Source organism: Rhamphochromis sp. 'chilingali' (genome assembly GCF_963969265.1).
Source record: "Rhamphochromis sp. 'chilingali' genome assembly, chromosome: 13".
Classification (NCBI taxonomy): domain Eukaryota; kingdom Metazoa; phylum Chordata; class Actinopteri; order Cichliformes; family Cichlidae; genus Rhamphochromis; species Rhamphochromis sp. 'chilingali'.
Window position 1 is genome coordinate 12,810,425 of NC_137940.1, and position 22,538 is coordinate 12,832,962.

The 22,538-nt window shown below is 40.4% G+C and overlaps 1 protein-coding gene across 1 annotated transcript; it reads right to left on the reverse strand.

The window, feature by feature from the left end:
* Positions 1–1,498: 1,498 nt before the first annotated feature.
* On the reverse strand, positions 1,499–13,580 carry slc25a48 (solute carrier family 25 member 48). Its single transcript, XM_080901594.1, has 7 exons — positions 13,413–13,580; positions 11,205–11,248; positions 10,598–10,669; positions 9,364–9,616; positions 7,283–7,573; positions 4,225–4,358; positions 1,499–2,863 (listed from the first exon to the last, which is right to left on the reverse strand). The coding sequence occupies exons 1-7, from the start codon at positions 13,465–13,467 to the stop codon at positions 2,759–2,761; spliced, it is 954 nt and encodes a 317-aa protein (XP_080757720.1). The 5' UTR covers positions 13,468–13,580; the 3' UTR covers positions 1,499–2,758.
* Between the last annotated feature and the right edge of the window lie 8,958 nt (positions 13,581–22,538).

Sequence of the window (22,538 nt, forward strand, 5' to 3'; positions counted from 1 at the left end):
GATGTGGAGCAGCAGCTTCTCTACTCTGAGCTCCTCCCGGATGGCCGAACTTCTCACCCTATCTCTAAGGGAGAGGCCAGCCACCCTTCGGGGGAAGCTCATTTCTGCCGCTTGTATCCGCGATCTCGTCCGCTTGTATCCACTTGACCTGAGTCCACATTAAAGGAAAATCTGTTTTTATGTTTTAAATAATATTACAGATTTGTTTTATGTGTCTCTGTGCTGTATCAGTAATAATCTCAGGCTGCCAGCCCCTATTAAAATTCTCTTGCTCCCCCCACTGCCTGTCAGCCAGGTCAAAGCAAGAATTTATGAACCCATTATTGCTTGAAGTGAGACAAATATAATAACTAATAATATAAACTAATAATATATTTTTTTTAACTACATGCATGAGCATCTGTGCCACAATCAAAGCAACACTGCATGAATATTACTGGTCAAGTCAAAAACCATAAACTGTGCACAGTATTGTTTATCTGCTAACCAGAAGATTTTCCATAATAATAATTATAAAAAAAAATAAAGTTATACTTGCAGAGTTCTTGCAGCATAACGTTAATGCAGTATTTGCTGGGATATGCAGTATTTACAAAGGTTGATTACAGTTTATTCCACAACATGGCGATGTACCACCCTAAATGACACCAACACGCAGCTGTTTTCATTATTAGGCGGTTTTTCTTTTTCTTAAGGAGGACCTGCTGCAATAGAAACTCTGCTTGAAGTTCCAAAGAAGAACGATTTACATTAACAGTGTTCATTATTAAACTGTTATATGAAAAATGTGTAAATGACTAAAAATAAGCCTTCTTACTGTTACAAATTGACTACAGAGTTTCAATTTAATTTATTCATTTTATATTATTTATACAGCGCCAAATCACAACAACAGTTGCCTCAAGGGACTTTATACTGCAAGTTAGTAATACAAAGAAAACTCGACCAATCAACCTTTGATGAGAGCAGAAAGGAAAAACTGTTTTTAGCAGAAAGAAACCAGTCCCAGTATCAGGGATGGGGCAAAGGCACGCTATGGAAGAGAGCCACAGATTAAGAAGAAACACTCAGTGCATCGTGGGAAGATTTGTGCGAATAGCCGCTTCATTGAGTTGTGTTGCTAGATGCTGCCCTCTAGTGGGTGTTGTGAGCCCTTAGAGGGAAGTTGAGGTGAAAATAACAAACAGCTTTCACTGTAGTTATGAGAGTGACTTTAGAGCTCCAGGTTCTTATCAGCCGACTGCAGGCAGAAAGTCAACGTCTGTCTGCAATTCTACTGAAGCCAGAGTCTTCGCTTTAGGCCTCAGATATGACATGAAAATCAGCTCTCGTAGCACGTGTCGACATCACGGAGTATTTATCTGACAGCAGGCCCCTATCTCTAAGTAGACGAGCTGTCACATGAATGTCACATTATTCTGAGAAGAGCCGATTCAGAAAAGGAGAGCAGTGTGATTAAAAGCTTTTATTTATGTACAATAAGAAATTTCTGGCTCCCTGTCATGTGGAATGGCAGCGAACATATTTACACATATTTACATGTCAGGGTTTTAAAAACAATAAATCCTGTTATAATTTTAATCTGACTTCAGAGCGAAACGCCAAAGCTTTTAACTGCAGTCTGTGGAAAGTTTGTTAGCAGGACGTTTAATTATAAACTTGTAAAACTCACTTTTCTTAATATAAGAAACACACAAACAAATGTACAAGAGGACGTTAGTGTGCAACACACATACAGTCCGCATGGAAGGCAACATTTCATGTTATGACTCTGTGGATGTGCCATTTTCAACATAAACAGGATTTTAAAGTACAGAACGAGAGAGCAGAAGAAAGAACATCTAAAACTCATTAAAATGATGCGTTTAATCATTTTGAATATATGTAAGGTACATCCAGTTCATAAATTAAACCTACAACTAAGAGGTAACAGAATATGTTGACCCTCTGCTTGTGTTGAAAATGTCAAACTCATCTTTTCACATTGACTTGGTCAATTGAGCTTATCTCTCTGAGATAAAGTGCAGCACATAAAGGCCAGATAAACACTTCTACATGTGGAGGTTACAAAGTGAAATAGCTAAGTTATACATGAGATCTGTTTAAAAATCTTTTAGCTGATCGTATTCAGTATGAAACATTATGCGCTGATGACTACACATGACATCTATGTCAGTTTTACTCCTCATCACCGGACTTCCTTTCTTTTCCCTACAGATCACCAATCACATGCTAACAGTGCACTACTGTGTATTAACACAATATTACTGTGCACATCACCTCCATACTGACCGTCTTTTTCACAGGAAGTTCAGACTTGCCCCAAAAACAAACCTCGGAGGAACACACAGAGTTCTTTGGTAAATATGCAGCAAAGAAAAATTCAACTTCAGTAAAATTCTGACATCAACATGTCATTCAACTATTATACTACACATAACAAGAAGATACTTTTTGATTTGACCAATAATTGCAATCCACCTGAAACTGATCCAATTTATAAAACTATAAAAATAGCTCCACACAATCACTCTGCAGCACCAACACTAAAATCTTTAATCTCTGAATAACTCAAGCAGCATTGCGTAACATCGCTGGCCACCGGTGTGATAAAACTGTCTGTGTGACTGAGCTAAAGGTTTGATCAGATGACTTACACTGTCACCAGTCTCTCGTTTCAGAGACGCTGGGCTCTATTTGCTTTGTGCTCATTTTTCCAAGTAACTCAGTGTGACTCCTTTAATTAGTAAAATGTGTCCTAAAGACCCCTGAAGAACCGCAGAGAGAGTTCATAGGTCAGGAACATGGTGGAGCTCATTGGGAAGCCTCGGATGGCGTTCACTGATGCTCCCCTGAAGAACACCTGAACATTAAAAAAAAAAAAGAGAAAGTTGGAATTAAATATGTTAAACTGTCTACACACATCTGTTATCATTCCAGATCTTTGGTGCCGCGCTGACAGGAAACATGAGTGAAGGTGAACACAGCCCACAGACCGCAGTGTTACGTTGATTTTTCTTTGGGGACGCTGGCCTGTAGTAACCCAACTCACTGACCTCTGTTCACATCAACAGTCCAGTTTACTTTCTCAGAACCTGACCCCTCCTGATTTCTGGACACTGCGATAGCTTGTCTACAGTTTACAACCTTTGACATTATGAACAGCACGAATCAGACACACAGATGCAACATTTGCTCGTCTCAGGCCAGGACACCAGCCGTGTGACAAATGCTGACCTGACATAACCCCACATAAGGTTTTCTGCAGCATGTGGCCCGTTTTATTTTATAAGAGGATATTTTTTTACAACGAGGAGTTTCACTTTTTCATCCTGTACAGGTCTTAGCAAAATTATTAGACCACCACCCAAAGTAAGGTTTGTTGCCACAGCTGCCCAAAACTAACAATACTGATAATTACTGCAATTATCAGCAGTATGAACGGCCTCTTTCATGGAAATATTTTTAATCCTAAAATATAATTCTTGTTGTTGTCCATGTTAGGGTCTAGAAATCTCTGGAGGTGCAGAATGAGTGGAAACACCAAAGGGCAACTTTCAGCAGCATCTCTGACATCACTTTTGGTGTTGGCGGTGACAAAGGCAGGTGTAACAGGCCTTTTAAGCCTCGCTGGGGAAGAGGTTTCATGCCAAGTATCTGAAGAGAATTCTTTCCTTGTAATTTAAATATTTTCAGCAGAAACATTTGAGGAACCAAAAAGTGAACTTCAAACTTCACACATGTGAGAGCATTCAGTCTGCTTATTGGACAGATGTCTGTAGCAGCTATATGGCCCATTGATGCCCAGGGAGTGTCATGACTTACCCATGTGGAGGCGTGTCATTGAGGCTCAGTTTGGTAAGATGTTTGTAAAATTTCTTTTTTCTTTAAAATAGATATTGATACGATTTCAGGGACAACGTGTTGACCCAAGCACACACAACATTCGTTCAGGAAGCCCTGAGATCGGTACTACAGTGTCTCTGATGGACAAACTTTGTGCATCTTGGTTGATTTCTTCAGGCAGAAGCTTCAGTGTTCAAGCTGCGGTAACTTGTGTGCTCTGCTGGATCCTCAGATACAAAGCTCACATGGACACAGCTAAGTGTCCAAACACAGCGGGTAGCTGAGTTTGCATTGTGTTTTTGCTGTTTGTGTGGAGCCAGATCGAGGTGCTTAAAAACAGTGTTCTTATAGTTTTGGCTGGTTGAAGTCATTACTCACCTGTACTCCCTCTGTCTTGTAGCTGTGGATGATGCAGTGTAAAACTCCCTTGTACTTCCTCTGCAGCTGAGCATCAGCCTGCATTCGACTCTTTACCACGTCGGTTGGTGTGGCTGTGACCCAGGAAATGGACCCTGAGAAAGAGCAGAGAGCTCTGAACTTCCTGCTGATGTCATGGTGCAAGGACTCTAAACCAGGTGGAAGTCACATATGGAACCAGACAAGGACTAGAGCAAACACATAACAAAATCTCAGACTGTGAAAGTCTCCTCTGATACTGAGATTTTGTCATTTTATTGTGTAGGTCCAAAGATCACAGTTCAGCTCCTGGAACCTTTTACTTTTGCCAAAAATGAGGATCTTTAACTTCCTAAGACCCGAACTCTTCCCCAGCATGCATTTTTAATTGCCCTTTGATATTGGGCATATTGGGGCCCGATGAATGCAAAAACAAAAAATTAGCAGATTTTTTTTACCTTATTTTTGTTTTTAAGAAAAATAAGAGCCACATATGAGGATATTTGTTTAAAATTTTGATAGAACAGTAGCAGTATAATGTCCCCGTAAGTGGATATCAGGCCCATGTAGAGCAAAATTGAGTATTTTGGTCAAAATAACCCAAAATGTGATGTCCACATATGTGGACGCCAAGTCCTAGGAGGTTAAATGAGGGTTACAGGGCTCAGCACAAACTTCACATGCTGCGTTCAGGCGCTCCTTATAACATCTGTAATAGATTCACTCACACAGCCAGCAGTAAAGAAGAAATGACTTGACATCAGCTGATACACGAGTTTAAGGGTCATTTAGACTTTAAGACGTACAGAACATAATTAAAACATTTACTGTAACTCATTGTTGAAGGTTTGGAGGAAAAATCATCAGGATATTGTCCGAGTTTTAGTTCAACTACGACGGATTCAGGCCTAATGGGAGGCTAAACATGGCAGCATTTCAGATTTATGCCGTCCAGCTGACCGAAGCTCTCACACTACATTTTTCACTCAGTCAGATGTTCACAGCTGGCTGGTCTGCATGTGGAGCCTGCTTTAACCTCTGAGACCAAACAACCCTGAAACTCCAGCCTCCGACTCCATGCATCCGTTTGCACCAGCCAGAACTTGATTGGCCTCAGATGTGTTTGCTCATATTGATTTCTTGCTATTGCAGTTCTGTGGAACCTACGAATGAACAAAGATAAGGTCACATGTACAGTCTTCGCCAGGTTAATAACAGCCCACGGACGTCATTCAGAGGCCGGTCAGACAAACAGAAACCACCCACAGCTCAGTCTGACCTGCTCGGATCAATACTGGTGTTTATGTACAGAGCAGAAGGTCTGGGACACAGCAGGACAATGATGTGTGTCAGCAGAGGAAAGTAAAGGAAAAATAAAGGTACTGAAAAAACAAAGTTACCTTTAGGTCTGGATTTTATCCCCAAACCCTCTGAACCGAATAATAACAGTGACCTATTTACAGCCAAACTGTCGGAGGCAATGATTCTCCACATTTGAGGCCGTTCCAGTTCATACCTTGTTAACAGTGTGTGAACATTACAGCTTGAACCAAGTTTAAAAAGGACTTCATCACATTTTAGCCTCAGTGTCATGAATTGTTAAAATAAGACGCAACTGAAGAGCTGCGACGTTTCATCAATAACTGAATCAGAGGAGCGAGGGCAAAGATAATGTGCAACTTTAGTTTTTTTGGTCATTGAATAGATGCTACAGTGACTTAATTATGTAAAAGTATTGATCAATAAGTATCAATAATAGCACTGATCTGACCCCAAACTAAAAATATCTCAGACTTTGTGTTTTCTGTCATTTTATATAAGAAAAGAAAACGGTGTCAGCTGTTGTTCTACAGTACAGTTTCATCCGAGTCTATCAGTTCATAAAGCTGAAGAAAAAAAACAAAACAAAAAAAAACAACAACTGTCAAGAATCGGCTTCTACAACGCTGATAGGATAGAAGGGAAAAAAAAACAAAAGTAACACACTCAAAGATTTATCACTTAATGGAATTACTGGTTTGTCCGTGCTCTAGTCCCATTTGACAAACCAAGAGTGATTTCTGACCATTGTTCAGAAGTTCTTGATTTCTTGCCAAATTCCTTGTAATTGGGGGTTACTGCTGGCTCTGGTTGTGCAACAGTTTGGTTTAATGCCGACTGGCATCAGCGGAGGAGTTTACTTATATCTTATTAATAATTAACTTTTATTATCTCTGTGAGGTTCTGCCAGTGTAACTGATACAAGTAGGGAAATATAAAGAGGTTTTAGCAAAAATACGAAAGAAGAAAACCTTAAGATCTATTTGCTTTTATTCTCAAATGTTCAGCTGACATCGACCCCCTCTGGTTCATTACTAACAGAAGGACAGCTCTGAAGAACAAGGTTATGTTAAGGTTAAGGCAGACACTTCAGAGTGTGTGAAGGTCTCAAAACATTTTCAAACGTGTTGGACTCTGAAATAAAACCTTAAATAAATAACAAAGGTTTTAATAGCAGGTTTAACTGTGCTCTGACTGTGCAACCTAAGGCTCGTCTAATTCTTCTACCGCTGCAGCGCTGCCACATCACATCCAGTCCAGTCAGGCTCACATTGAAACTGCCACTTCAATCAGAAACACGCACTTCATTAACCTCCATGTTAGCACTGACTCAACACGCTGCTCTTCAGGACAGCGTTGCCACGCCCCTCGTTAAAGGGTCAGAACTGCTGCATTGACATCACAGGTTAATGTTAGCTACTGTGTGTCCTAACAAAGTCATCAGCTTCCTCCCAAAGACCCAGAATCAGCACTTTGAGTACGGCCAGCTGTCTGTTCACTCCTTTTCTCCTTTGTTGTTAATTTGGTGCACAGTGACCCATCACCCAGCTCAGCGGTGAGTGGACGAGGAAAGAACTTCCACAAATGTTTTCCTGTACATCTGACTCACAGGTCTGTGGCAACAGGCATAAATTTAACTGACGTCTAAAGTCACCAATAACTCAAACAACGCTAATGACACTGAAAATATCATAGGAAACTTTGTTTTGGTGACATTTACCTGCCAGTCCTCCTGCCAGCCAGACGGAACATGGATGTGGGCTCGAAGTGTTGTCCGGCCTCAGCAGGTCGCAGAAGATGGTGTAAGGGATGAAGTAGAGCGTGTATCCAGGTACGTCCCTCAGGATCATGGCTCCGGCTCCTCTGTACAGGCCCTGGAGGCCCTCGGTCTGCAGGATGCTGCTGATGCAGTGGATGGGCCCTCGGTACAGCTGCTGCTGGCTGGGAATGCTGACGGAGCGCAGACGGATGTTGGTGCCATTCGACATGTTGCCCGCAAGGTGGAGGTTCTCTGTTTAAAAAACAAAAATATATGAGAGTGAAGTCAGTGAGCAGGTTAGTTAGGGATCTGCTTCATCCAGTTTGTTCTCCTCTCCGTGTCCTCGTCTCTGGGAACTTTAAGCAAAGGTGTTTCAACTTCAGGGGATTTTCAGTCTCAGCAGAACGTTTTTCAAACTTTTTTGTTTCTTTCTCACAGTCCAAAAATGTTGGTGTCTGAAACACAGGAAGGTGCTCGAGTCTTTCCATATCACGTGGAAAAGAACCAACCGACAAACGCAATACCATTAATATGTAGCAGTCCTTTTACATTAGAGTGAAATGACTTTCTGTTTTAGTGACGGTGATCATACCAAGTATCGGGCTTAGTAAGTCAGTCATGCTAATCGCAGTATGGAATGCTGAGTTTACAGTGAAATGGTTTCCTGATCCTGGCTGAACTCGCTGACACTTTGCTCCATCATAAAAGAGTCGGCTCTATTCAAAGTCAAGTCCAAAGTATCACTGAGGAAGATAATGAAAGAAATGTGACTAATCCCAGTGACCGGTGGAAGATGTATGAGCCTGCCAAACACTGTAAACATGTAGAAAGCTATAAATGTCTGACTGGAATCCCTCTGTGCTCGGCTTTATTATTTTATTGTTTAACAGAAAGACGCAGGCCAGAAATCACAAGACCAAGAAACAATATAACGACAGACTTTGTATTCATGCAAGAATGGGTTCCTAACTGTGGAGAAAATTGACATTTAGTCCTTAAATCCATCATTCAAAGGTCCTAAAAATGCTACAAACACAGAAAAATTCGATTTTGTTAGAAAAGAAAAATCTTTGTACACAATATGACAGCACACTTAAAGACCAGGACCCTCTACCAGCACTGCATCGGTGCATATGAGGGATAAAGGGTTAATAAGTAGAACTGAAGGGAAACTGTGTTCTTCTAATGGCTCAGCTCCTCAGATCTCTTTTAGATGAACAGTTACCTCTCTGGCAGCTGTTTATGGCCACTTTCATATTAAACGTTCTTTATTAATATTTACCATATGCTGTCAAACATCCTGATACACTTATAGATGCTGTAATGTTATTCTGTGTATCAGTGAATATCAGCATGTAGTTATAGAAAAGATGACACGAGCAGAAATGTTTTCTGAAGCATGTTTTGATGTCTGTGTCATCAGGACATATTCATATTGAGTTCTGAGGCTATGTTACCGTGACACTCAGTCTAGATAGGTCTTGCTCGATTTAGATAATAAATAAAAAAGTAAACTATTTAAAAAAAAAAAAAAAGTACTCCTACTGGCAACAATTCTGCAACCAGCTGGTGAAGTGTGACTATCAAAGACAGCAGCTCGGCGAGAACTTTGTATCCCCAAAAGCTCATGGTGTAATAAGAAGGAAACATTGCAGAACAGAAGCTGGAGCTGTGTCAGCATTTCATGTATTAATGTCATCTGATGAACGCCACATGGCAGTTTGTGGCTGGCCTGTAATTAACGAGCAGAAAGGGCACAGCTTAACTCTCTTTGATGCGATCCTTAGTCAACTTGTTCTTTTTGAAATTTTAGAAAAGAACGAGGATTAAAAACAAAGCCATTATTTGAGCTTCCTCTGACAGAGGTGTATTTGGGACAAAGTTGTTACTATGCTGACAAGGCTGCTTTTTATCTGGGCGTGTGCTGTCTATGTGCCAAAATCTTAGAGAAGTTAAAAAGAGCAAAACTTTTTTTTCAAGGCTAAGATACAAAAACAGAAGGTTTTTGTATCAAAACCTGAAAAAAGTGATCCCCACGTTACCTGCTAGAACCATCTGCGTTTGCATTTGGAGTCTGATCTTAACCAAATCCACTGGAGCTCCCAGGCTCACGGACATCAGTCCGGTCAGCATGCTGGCCATGGTCAGGTCCAACATGCTGCAGGGATGCTGCCCGTCACCATAGCGATAATTGCTTATGAATCTTTGAGTGTTACTGAAGAAGCCAAACACGGCCGAGTTGTAGACCGTGATGCTGGCCAGGGGGAAAGACATGCCCTTAAAGAATCCTGTGACCTGAAAAAGAGTCGAGAGGGAAGCAAGAAGGTCAGCACAACATGTGAAAAAAACATACATATGCACGGGTAAAAGCAGGAAAAGTGTGGAGGGAACAGTAAAGAACTGTAAGTGAGGCGTTTACACTGATGACATGCACAGAATTAAATACAGGGTGCAGCTGCTGCCAAATAGTATGGAAACCTTTCCTCGGGCCAACCTGAGGAGGCGGTTACAGTCTGGGGAGACATATGCTGGGAATAAAACATAGCTGAATAAATCATGTGACCTCTGAGAGCAGCAGGCCTGTGATTTGTAACGGACACACCAAAAACTTCTTATCATATGACACCCCAAAGAGATAAAACCGATAGATGCAGCTTAAATTCAACCTTTTGCACATATTTAGCCTCACCTAAATGGATTATTTTTCTGTAAAATAAGCTGCTATTATCACTCAGCTGGTTTAAGCTTTTCATGGTGGTGGTAAACAAAAGGTCCAGCTTAAAGCATCCAGCTGGGAAACTGGGTCACAGGAGAAATAAAGCGACTGGGAGCTGTGGAAACAACTTAAAGCGACAGAATGACTGTGGATGTTTGCATATTGTGCAGTGCTGGCTCTGAGCTGAACGTGGTTTTAGGTCCAATCTATAATGAAATGATTAACTCGATCTTAGGCTCTGAAGGACCACATTTTGTGTCCAGATCCTATAAATCTGTCCTAACCCTGGCTCTGAGGGACTCTGATGTACTGACTGGAGTTGTGTGGAAAAACACTGGGACAGATACAATATATCCAAGTTTCTGATTGCTGCCCAGCATTTGTACTGCCATAGCTTCAGCCAAGTTAAAACACACAACAGAGCCAACAAAGCATTTGGTTAAATATACTGCAGGGTGAATGAAAAGCATATTTTCAAAGCATGTCAGATAACTTATTACCGTTTATACTGTTTGGAGCGATGCAGAAATGGAGGAAAGAGAAGAAGTTTGAATGTTTACCGTTTCCTTCCTGTAGATGGTGAGGATGCAGTGCAGAGTGTTTTTGTAGCCATTCCCTGCCTGGAGCCGAGTCTGAAACAGTGCCACTGACTTTATTCAAACAAGTAATTTCCATATGAAGAATAAATAAAGTTGATTTGGGGGGTTTTTTCCCCCCGAATGTGAAACATAGGTTTTCAGATTTCTTATTTTGGAGTTTGTTGGACAAAAATATTCAGGCTTTTCACCTTGGAGTCATTGCACACATCTCTGACTAAAGACAGTTCATAACACTCACACTGGTTTTGAGCACATTCAGATCATTTCTGATAAATGCTTCCTTCCTTAGCTGCTACACATACTAAATTATTTTTGGCAAAAGACATATGTGACATCAAAACATCAATTCAATTATAATTATAGGGAAGAAACTGACTCTGTGTGTCATACAAACACAGATCCTGATTTGTAGGATGGATAAGGACGTAAATAAAAAAAAAGTGGCCCAAAAGAATGTGCAACAGAGTGTATATGACTTGATGAGCTGCAGGCTTGATCATTTTTATAACAGCTATAACACAAAAGTGGAGGAATGCTGTAGTAAAATGATTCCAGAGGTCTGACATACCTTTACTGTATCCAGCGGATGGCCAACAACCACACTGGAAGCTCCTGCAGCCAAAACAGAAAGAAAAGAGGAATGAAGCACAAAATGCCAGAGAGAGAAAAACAGAGACAACTTTCCACAAAAATCTCAAGAGTTTTACTCATAACCAACATGCTGAAAGGCAACGTGTCTCAGCCAAAAACTAAAGCGTCTTAAACTGTTTTTACTGCAGGACATCAGACCTGCATGTTTGCAGTCAGGGCTTAAAGTTTACTTCAAATGAGCAGCCATCACAGGGGGGAACGCGAGCTACTGTGTGTGTGCATGAGTGGGTATCAAACACACACAACATACATGCCACAGGATCTCGCTCAGTTGTTGCCCAGATAAGAACCAGGAGTGCATGGTCATCAGGACATGAATATTGTATCAATGCAAGGACACCAAATATCAAATAAAAAAAAACAAGAGGGTTTGCTGCACGCACCGCCATCAGGAAGCAGAGCAAACGTAACATTACATCAAAACCATCCACACACAGCTTGATGAAGGTACCTCATAATTATTCCACCTTCTGTGACCAACTGGAGTGTGGAGACTAAATAATTACCCACAGCTTGAAGGTGTTGCACACTGAGCAAGACTTAGATTACATGGTGACGGCACAGGTGGGCCGATAGAAGCAAACCTTTCTGCAAACAGTCACAGTCTGACTGGATTTTTAAAGGTTTTTAAATAACTTCTGTCTAATTTATGAATGCAAACAGACTGACAGCATGCTGCCACCAATCTGAAAGATTCTTTATCATCGAGCACAACTTCAGGGGACTAGACTCAACTGGCTGCCAGCTGCTGGTATTCTGGTTATACTGCTATAGAACTGGAAGGTTGGTCGACATATTGCAAATATTAAAAATCACAGTGATTTCATATTAGTGCTTTGTTAGCAGTGTAACCCAGCAAAATTTATATATATATATTTTTTAAAAACGTCAGTTCACCTTTGCTGTGAAGGCAGTGAAACACAAAGTGAAGCTGCAAATAAGGCCGGACATGTTTCTTAACATTTTATAACATTCAGGGAAATCTGTGAGATATTCTTTAAGGTCTATTTCTAGCTTTCTATTCTTCTTCTTTTTTCTTTTTTTTTTTAAATTTAAAGTTAACTGCATTTTGCAAAGCAGCCAAAAAAACGTGAAATCTTGGTGATGACAGAAAAATGCAATGCGCCCCTGGACACTGTAGTTTAAAATCAGATTACAAGTCCTGCACTTGAACCAAACTTGTGGGGTTTTTCTGAGTTCATCATCGGCCTCCAAAAAGCTTTTATTGATAGGATCACTGCTATTGCTTCAGCTGAACATTTGGAGAAAAGAAGTAGGTCTACATAGATTTCCGGCATCAGCTCGTTGTGTAATCTTTTCTTTGTGACTGCAAAAGCTCCACGGCTGTGACTCTGACATCATAATAATGCAATGTCCAACTGGCAGCATGGCTTCACATTGCAAAATAAAGCTTATCAAAATTAATTAATAAGCCCAGAGACTGTCTTAGCTTTTCAGCTGGAGCTAGTTCCCATCCAAACCAGACTTGCTGAATATTAACAATGTCAGGGTTTTTCTGTGTTTTGTATTACAGCTGGGATTTAGAATATCACTATATGACAGCTTAAACATAATGTGTTTTTGCAGGGCTTTGTGCTTTTTTGTTTTACATCTTTTTATAATTTCAGTTTCATAGAATAATTAAAATAAAGCCCCTAGCGGCTAGCCCTGACACAGCACGCATTAAGCTTGGAAAAGGCGAATTTTTGTCCTTAGAATAAAAACGTGCGCAGACTGAATCCTGTAGACTGACCGAGGGGAGAGAGCATTCAGCGAGCAGCTTTCCGAGTAAACGGAGGCGGTGAGCCTGCGTTGCAGTGACACTGTGGGAACATGAGGGGTTCGGGTGGGGGTGGGAGTCTGCGCAGAGCCTCCACTGTTTATCTGGATGAGGATGCACGCGGAGCTCATGACGTTTTTTCCCCTGATAAACGTGTTTTTACAGTACAACAACGGAGGATTGTGCGTATCTGTGGAGCTCTGTGTGAAGCTCACTGGACCCAAACAAACGCGCTGTTGAGCCTCCCTTCACCTCCCACCCATGCCATCTTCAGTTCGCCCCCACACACCCCACAAAGATCCACTGAAAACACGCATTGACGGAGTGTCTGACTGAGGAACTCACCTGCAATCCATCCTGCGATGAAATCATCCACGCGGAAACTTTTGGAGGTCTGCATCTTCCACTCGGAGCTGCTCTGCGCGCCCCACGCCAGTAATCTCACAGTCTGCGCGCTCTCCACGGGACAGAACACTTACTGCTGCTGGTTGCTCCCGCTGATCACGTATCGGCCCAAACTTTTTTCACAAGAAGGCAAAAAAACGGCTTATAGAAGGTAACTCCGGGAGTTGTCACTAGCAACCAATCAGAGCAAAGCCTGAATCTGTGAGGCCGTTCTGCTGGCCAATCAGGAGTGAGCTATCCAAAGCTATGCGGCCTATAGAGAGGCCGGGATGGAAATGAGCCATGAGGAAAGCTGAGCAGAAAAACAGATACTGCTGCACATTTTGACCTTTCTCCTACTTCACTTCAGCCTGCCCAATAAGAGTAAAACTCTTAAAGACCGACAAGAAAAAGTAACTTCCTGTATGTGCTGTAAAATGATCATCATGGATGTAATTAAAGCAGCTTGTGCTTATATTGATCTTCTATACACTTCATATATATGAATGGTGGAGTGTGATCAGTGACACAGCTGTGAAACAGAGCTGCACTCAAACAGACTGAGCTGGATAAAAATTGTCTGCTGAAGGGAAAAGTTAAAAAAAAAACAATAATAAAGAGAACATCACAGAAGGTGTTTGATGAAGATCTGATTTCTTTAAAAACAAGAAGGGTTACAACAGGGGTGGGGAATTCCAGCCCTCAAGGGCCGGTGACGTGCAGGTTTTAGATCACCCTGGTTCAACACACCTGAATCAAATAATTAGTTCATTACAAGACCTTTGGAGAACTTTAAGACATGTTGAGGAGGTAATTTGGCCATTTAAATGAGCGGTGCTGGATCAAGGACACATCTAAAACCTGCAGGACACCGGCCATTTGAGGCATGGAGTTTCCCCACCCCTGGGTTACAAATTGAAGACTGCAGTTACACAAACTGCTTATAAATATGATTTCAGTTTTATTTTTGTGGCATCAACAACAGTCACCTCGATGAACTTTATACTATAAGGTAAGGATCCTCAAATCATATAACAATACATTGACCTCAAGACGTCACATGATACGGTGGGGCTAGGTTTCACAGCAGGCTCATCCTTGGCTGATTGTGACCAGTGCTGGGGAGTAACGGAATACATGTACCGCTGTTACGTATTTAAAATACAAAATATGAATAACTGTATTCCGTTACAGTTACCATTTAAAAAGGTGGTATTCAGAACACAGTTACCTGTTTGTCCTATGTTAGGCTGTGCCTAACATAGGACAAACAGGTAATTCCACGCCAGTGGAAACCTAAACAAAACGCGCATTAAGAGGGTCTAATGCCTGGGTCTCAATCTCGCGGCCCATGTCACCTCTATTTGTAGCCCACAAAATGACATGAAGAAATATAAAAAAAAATATTCACAAAAATAATTGAATAAGAAGGTAATAGGCAGAGTGTTACAGGCATAGCCCTAAAGAATGTAGCCTCATAGGCAGTGTAGTCCGTGCTGCATGGAGAATGGACTGCCGTACCCGTTATGTGTCTGTGAGTGCAAGGAGAGAGAAAAAGGACAGTGGAAAAGTACGAGTTGTCACCGGGCCTGACGCGCCCAGTTGTATGTAAGCTATAAAGACTCGATGGACTGTACAGTTTGTTCGTGTTTTCCTCCGAAACAATAAGTTCCGTTGCAGCAGCCTTTCAACGCCTCTCTCTGTCTCTCGCTAGCAAATTTGACCCAGACAACAAAGTAAAGCTAGTTTTCAGCTACAACCCGACGTATTAGCTAGAGGTCACTTTACGGTTTTACGCCTTTACGGTTTGGAGCAGTGGACCTGTTTTATATACGCGCGGAATAGTTTTCTATACGAGATCGCTGCAAAAGTGCAGCCTCCACCCTACTGTTGCTCATTTTATATTAAAATTTAAAACTCTAGTTGGCATTGGTATGCCAGTAATAGTAATAAATCACACAGCAATAGTACATTCATGTAGTTGTAAAAAGCATGATAATATATTAAGTAACCCAAAGTATTCACAATACGTTACTCTCACTTAGTAACGCAACGGAATGCCTTGCAAAAATACATTTTGGGGCATGTATTCTGTAATCTGTAGTGGAATAAATTTTAAAAGTAACCTTCCCAACACTAATTGTGACCTACACCCGTTTTCACACCTTGGCTTGTGTGATTAAGTAAAGGATCAACAGGGGGTTCATGACCCCCTTGGGGGACACTACGACTTAAATCTGGGACTCTCCACCATTTGACCTTAGAACTGAAGAAGCTTCTCTGATGAGAGGTGAAACGTCTTCAAGCAACTTAAAGAAGTCCAGACGCTTTTCTTTCCAAGCTCTTTAGAGAACAACACAGAGCTATTCAAAAGGTGCAATGCTGAATGCACAACGTATTAAAAAAACGGACTTATATCGCATAGGCCACAAAACATCTCAGTTCAGATAAAAGTGAAAATGTATTCGGCCCTGAAAATCTTAGAAATATGGTATCTAACCAGATGCTTAATCCAGATGATAGCTTGACCTCCAGCAACACTGTGAGGAACCTCAGAGTCCTTTCTGAGCAGGATATGTCCTTCAATGCACATATTAAACAAATATGTAGGACTGCTTTCTTCTATTTGTGCGATATCTCTGAAATGAGAAACATCCTGTGTCATAGTGATGCTGAAAAACTAGTTCATGCATTTATTACTACTTTACAGTATTCCAGCGTTTACATGATAATGGCCATCTCTGAATTGAGGAGAAGGGAAATCTGTCACAAACTTACAATGCTGTGATTATAGCCAGCTCTCTGGGAATGTTATTCATGGTTGCTAATCAATGGTCACAACAATTTGCATATTAATGACCATGAAACTTGACCTTTAGTCATGGTGCTGGTGTCAGCCGTTATGCAGAAGCATTGTTTATAAGGTTGGGGAAACCTGCAGTCAGCTGAGACTGATGAAGTCACTCAGATGTTTCTTCCACTGAAAATCCAACATCCAGATGAGCAGAAACAACTTCCTGTGTATTGTAACTCACTGTTATAAGGTCGCTCCCATGTTATCTCTCATATTAGCTTCTTTTCATTGGTTCCTTGCTACATTCAGAACTGAATTCAAAATCCTTCTCCTATAATTCAGAATCCTGAATTATCCTAACAGAGCTCTTCACTCTCGCACTGCAGGCTTACTTGTTGTTCCCAGAGTATTTAAAAGTAGAACGGGAGGCAGAGCCTTCAGTTTTCAGGCCCCTCTTCTGTGGAACCAGCTTCCAGTTTGGATTCAGGAGACATAAACTATCTCTACTTTTAAGAATAGGCTTCAAACTTTCCTTTTTGATAGTTAGGGCTGGATTATGTGAACTCAAACCACCTCTATGTTAAGCAGGTTCAGGCTGCTGGGTGATCTCCTTTGGCTGCTCTTCTCTGTATCACTCCTACTGGAGATATATGGCAAAACTGCACGGCATTATTGTTGTGTCCTCTGTCTCCTGTATCTTTCTGCCCTTCAGCTGCATGGAAAAGGAAACTTTTCGTCCGTTGTCTTGTAAAAGGTCTTTTTAAGTTAACTGAAGTTAATTATTAGTTCCCCAGGCTTTTGTCCTTTGCTTTTGACCTTCCTTGTAATTATTAAGAAGGAAACAGGGTGGCAGCTCGGAATCATCTCCACTTTTCAGCTCACTGCTTTGGTGAAAAACAACATTTCAGGCACCAGATGTGAGTTACTGGGACAAAAGTGGAGCTTTGTTTCTATTTTATAACAGAGGCTGATATCAACGTTGTATCGATCCTTCTTATTTTGTCAAAATCCTGCAATATTTTTCAACAACAGCTGGAAATAAACTCAGACAACAAAAAAGAGATGTTAGATATTAAATATTCATATGAAAACTTTGAACACAAAAACCAACAACAAAGTGCTACAAAAACACATCAACTTCAGTCTGTCACAAAAATGTAAATTACTGAGGAAACATTCTTGTGTATTATACAAGTGTAACAATGAGCACAGCATTCATACTCTGTCCTTTAATTTAAGGATCCAAATGAGAAGACATCTAAACTTTATGTGCTTAAACTCTGTGCTGTGCTGGGAGTGAACACACAAATATAATTTAGCCTCAAAGAAAAAAGATAAAACAGAAACCAGCTGAACGTAAACTGGATGTGAAGGGGTTAAATCATTTGTAAACACATGTACTTCCCCTGAAATCACATGACCTTATGTTTTTGTGGTGAACACTCCCCCCTTTCCTCCTGCACCTCCACATGTGCTCCACCCTGCGATAAGACGCTGATAACAGAGACACAGCGCTTTCGTACTTTATGGAAAATTACCAGAAAACACAAGTGAGTCAAGTTTGACCGACAAAGGTTTAAAAAAAACAACCAGCAAAGAGCAGCTCCTCTATTTCCCTCCTCCCCTTCAGCTTTCACTGAAATGCAAAAAACCATACATGAGCTCAGTGCTGATCCATTAATGTCCATCTGTAAAAATAAAGGGAACATCATTTAGAAAATATTCCTAAAGTTGAGAAACTCAAAACAACAAGGCAACCATTGATTCTGATATGTTGAAGTTATTGAGGCTTTTAATTTGACAGGATCTCAGATGTTTTTGGTACGATTCCAGGAGGGAACTTAAAGTGGATAATCAGGCTGGGTCAGGGACTACATCCACTGTGATATCAGGGCCAAATAAAATATACAGATCTACCTGCTTGGGAAATAATAAGGAACAAGGAAGCAGCCAAGAGGCCCGTTGACTTATCCAAAAAATAAATAAAGCAAAAACAAAACAGTGTGTTTGTTTCTCCTGTCACTCTTTTACTACTGATTGAGGCAAGCATTACATCATTTCACGTAAAAGTCAGTCTGAAAAGCCTAAACATTTATCTCCAGAGTTGTATTATTAGGACAGATTTTGATACAATGACAGTTTTGGTTTGTTAACTTAGAAAAGTGAGTAAAATGAAAGACACTGCCCCAAGTGAGGGGAGAGGAGGGGAGAGGAGGGCTGAGAGAGAGCGAAGTGGCTGATTCTTTTATCCCACCCTTACATATAGACACAAGCTCTGCGTGGTGTCTGAACGAATGAGATAGAAGATATGAGTGTCAGAAAAGAGCTTCCTCAAAGGTGGGTGGGCTCAACCTCAGGGCCCCATTATGGTTCCTTGTAAACAGCAGACATCAACATTTCTCTCTGAGGCCGTGGGTACCTGCTCATGAATGATGGGTGTCACTGCTCAGACAAACATTCATATCAGCGCTGGTAGAGGAGAACTGTCCTCCAGGAAGTCACATCTCCCAGCTGTTGCAGCATCTCTCTTTGTAGAATCTGAGTCTGAACTTCTGCACTGATAGATCATTGAAGCAGCAGTAAAACAAGCTGGTTAGGAAGGTAGCAGGTGTACACCTGTTGGGTTATAAACTGGAGAGATGCATTATTGGCCGAAGTTACACCAAAGTGCAGTTCTCGGTTGTTTGTGAGGATGACAATAATGAGCCCTTCAGTTTTTCCTTCCCACTGTCGACAAAGTGCTTGCTCATAGGGGGTCATATGATTGTTGTTTTTCTCTGTATGTATTATTGTGGGGGCTACCTTACAATATAAAGCACCTTGAGGCAACTGTTGTTGTGATTTGGCGCTGTATAAATAACATTGTTTTTCATCCATCCATCCAATTCAATTGAATTCAATCTACAGGTTGGTTAGTATTGTAAACTTAGAGGGGTTTCCTTGCCATAAAGAATAAATGTACCCCACGTCTGATCTGTTTTGTCATGCTTTCATACACGGCTGTGTCATGTATGTTGTCATATCATATAATGAGCTTTCATTCAGTGTGAAACTTAGAAAAGCAGTAATACTAAACTGTGAAACAGAGGTGCACATTACATTTTTGAACAAAAACCTCTGGAGTTCCTGTGTATCCACGAGTACATGCTATTGGCCAGTGTGAGGTATTGTCTCATATATCTTAAATGAGTGACCGGTAAACTTTCATTGGCAGCAGAAACACAGAATGAATTATTTGAACCATATTTCACAGGTTTGAATGAATGCCATCCAGGCCAGCTGTCACAGAAAGATGAAAACTTTTTTGGCTGTTTTGTTGAAGCTGCAATTATTCCAGTATATTATCTGGACAAGTGGCTCAAAAACTTTCCATTGCCTGAGGGTAATGCTGTGCAGGGGAGGGTGAAGAAAAATATTAACCGCACAGTCTTAAAAATAGTTTTTTAATAAAAAATACTTCACGCGTTCATTGTGATGAAGAGAACAAAGTGCAATTCTCAGTGTGTCTACACAAAGTGATCACTTCATTTTTACATTTCTTCACTGTGAAAGTTGAGAAATTCTATGACTCACAAACAACTTTGTCACATTTACCAGAGGCTGACAGCAGTTTTAAAAGCTTTATTCACAGGAACTCGAAACTCAGTACTGCTGGGAATGGCAAAAGGAATTTATGCAGATATGTTTCTCTGAATACAGAAGCTCAGCGAGAGAAAACAGGTTTTAGACTTCACCACAATTATTCTCGAAACCTATTGTATGAATTCTTTTTTTGAAAAATAAAGGTTTTCTAAAGTAAAAGTGTCTCCCTCTATCAGAACATAGAAAAAAGGAGATGTACAGAACAAATTAAAGTGACATGCTATTTTCCAATTGAATACATTTTTGGAAGGAATCAAACTACAAATGACCAAATTACAAAACGTTAAATTCCTTCTGTATTAGCTGGACGGATAATATGGACCTGGTAAAGGTGGACTGGTCACCAGGAAGATGGTCAGACAGATAGAAAATGTGGTGTGTGTGTGTGTGTGCATGTTTAGACATCTTTGTGAGGACAGAAAATTGGCATGCCTCTCTACTTATGGGGACCAAATGCCCGTCCCCACAAGTTTAAGGCATTTTTTTGAGGTTCAAAATGTGGTTTTAGTGTCAGGATTACACTTAGGTTATGGTTAGGTTTAGGCTGAGGGTTAGGCATTCATTTTTTATGGTTAGGGCTATGGAAAGTATTATGTCAATTAGATGTCCTCACTAAGATATGAAAATGTGTGTGTGTGTGTGTGTGTGTGTGTGTGTGTGTGTGTGTGTGTGTGTGTGTGTGTTACACTAAAAACCGTGGATTGTGTCACAGCATCATGTGACTTCCAGAGATTATAATAGATGATCTAACCCACTGAATCTTTTTCTTATATCATAGTTCTTCCAATCAAATGTATGGCGCTCAACACTGCTGCATCCAGGTTAATCACATCAGCGTGAGCCGACCTGGTAACCGGTACAAACACTCTCTGATTTGGCTCAAAAACATTTACTTCCACAAAATCTGAACAGGAACAAAACCGCTGAAGTGTTTGAGTTATATAAGTGATAACTGGTCATTCTCTTAAATTTAGACTAAACAGTGACTGGCTCGATGAGCGAGGCGGTGACATGATAGTAAACGTCAGCAAGTCACGGCCTATATAATAGAAAAGAAAAATAAGTGTAAAATGTACCTGCCTCCTGCTGACACTAGAGGGCAGAATAACTTCATCTTTGAGTTTCAGGGGGCCAGTTAATTATCCTTCTGTTTTACCTCTTCAATGTCATTTTTTCAATTACGGATGACCTTTTCCGCCTCCCGTAGTAGCATTCTTGCGACAGAACATGTGATTCCAGAGGAATTCCTAAAGTGATCCAGTAAATAAAGTAATGGTAATACACATTATGACTCATGGAGTCCTGAAGAAGCAGCATGGGTTTAAAAGCACACTGCCTGTAAACTCATGTTGGTATAGAAATGTCCTTATTGGAAGAAATGTGAAGAAATTTATCCACGCTTACTGCATAGACATACATTGCCTAATAACGCTTAATAATTGACATTATTTCAAATAAAAGCAGTATTAAAATGCTTTTTGTTTTTGTTCCTTTCTCTATTTATGCAGAAGCTATAGCTTCATAACATGCACATACCTACAGTATAGAAGCTTGGTTCAGTTATTAAAACAACAAAAATGTGGTCAACAAGTCAAAACTTTGGGTTATTATCTCAAAATCTCAATTTAGCAGCTTGAATTTTTCTGTTATATTCTCAAAAATGTAAAGTAAATGTAAAGTGAGTAAATAAGTCAACGTTTTTAAGAAAATAAAGCTTTAGATTTTAGTTTAGTCACTGAAATGTAATCAATACCTTTTCCATAAAGTAATACTTTCATTTCTCACATTTAGTTCCGTTGTGCTTAAATTTGTGTATGAGGACCCTGCTGATAGCTTTAGTGCAATCAGTGCTGGGGAGTAATGGAATACATGTACAGGCGTTACGTATTTAAAATACAAAATATGAGTAACTGTATTCTGTTATAGTTACTGTTTAAAAAGCTGGTATTCAGAATACAGTTACTTTGTTGAAATAAATGGATTCATATGTTTCATATGTTATGCTATCCCCTCTCTAATTTTGGTAATTCCATGCAGGTGTAAACCCCAAAAAAACCACACAATAAGAGGCGCTAATGTAAGCGTCCTGTTAATGTTGTTGGTGTCAGTTACACCATGGACCCGGGGCCAGCACAACAGAGCTAGCAGGAATGCATTTCTTACTTGGAAAATCAGAAACCACTTCACATTTAAAGAAGAAAGGGATGAAATCTGAGCAACCAAGCTGCTCTCTCAAAAGACTCCAACCTAAAGAAATATCTGGAAGTAAGTTCATTTTTAAAAACTAACGTTAGCCTGTTGCAGCTCCCTTGTTTTACTTGTGGTAGCTTACCTGGGTTATCTGCCACTTGAGTATCTTCGATTGCTGTGTTATTTATTACTATTACTGAAGGCTGCATTACAACCTGCTAGCTGCTGTTCTGAAAGCAGACAGAAAGAACGAGATCACTACAAAAAGTGCAGCCTTACCTAATGTCCACCCTACTGTTACTCATTTTATATTAAGATTTTAAAATCTAGTTGGTATTGTTTTCAGAACTGAACATGATTATTTGCAGCTAGCACGTTGTTAATGTTATCCATTAAGTCTAACAGTCTATGAACTAACAATGTTAGCTCGGTGGCGAGTAGCCTTCAGTAATAGTAATAAA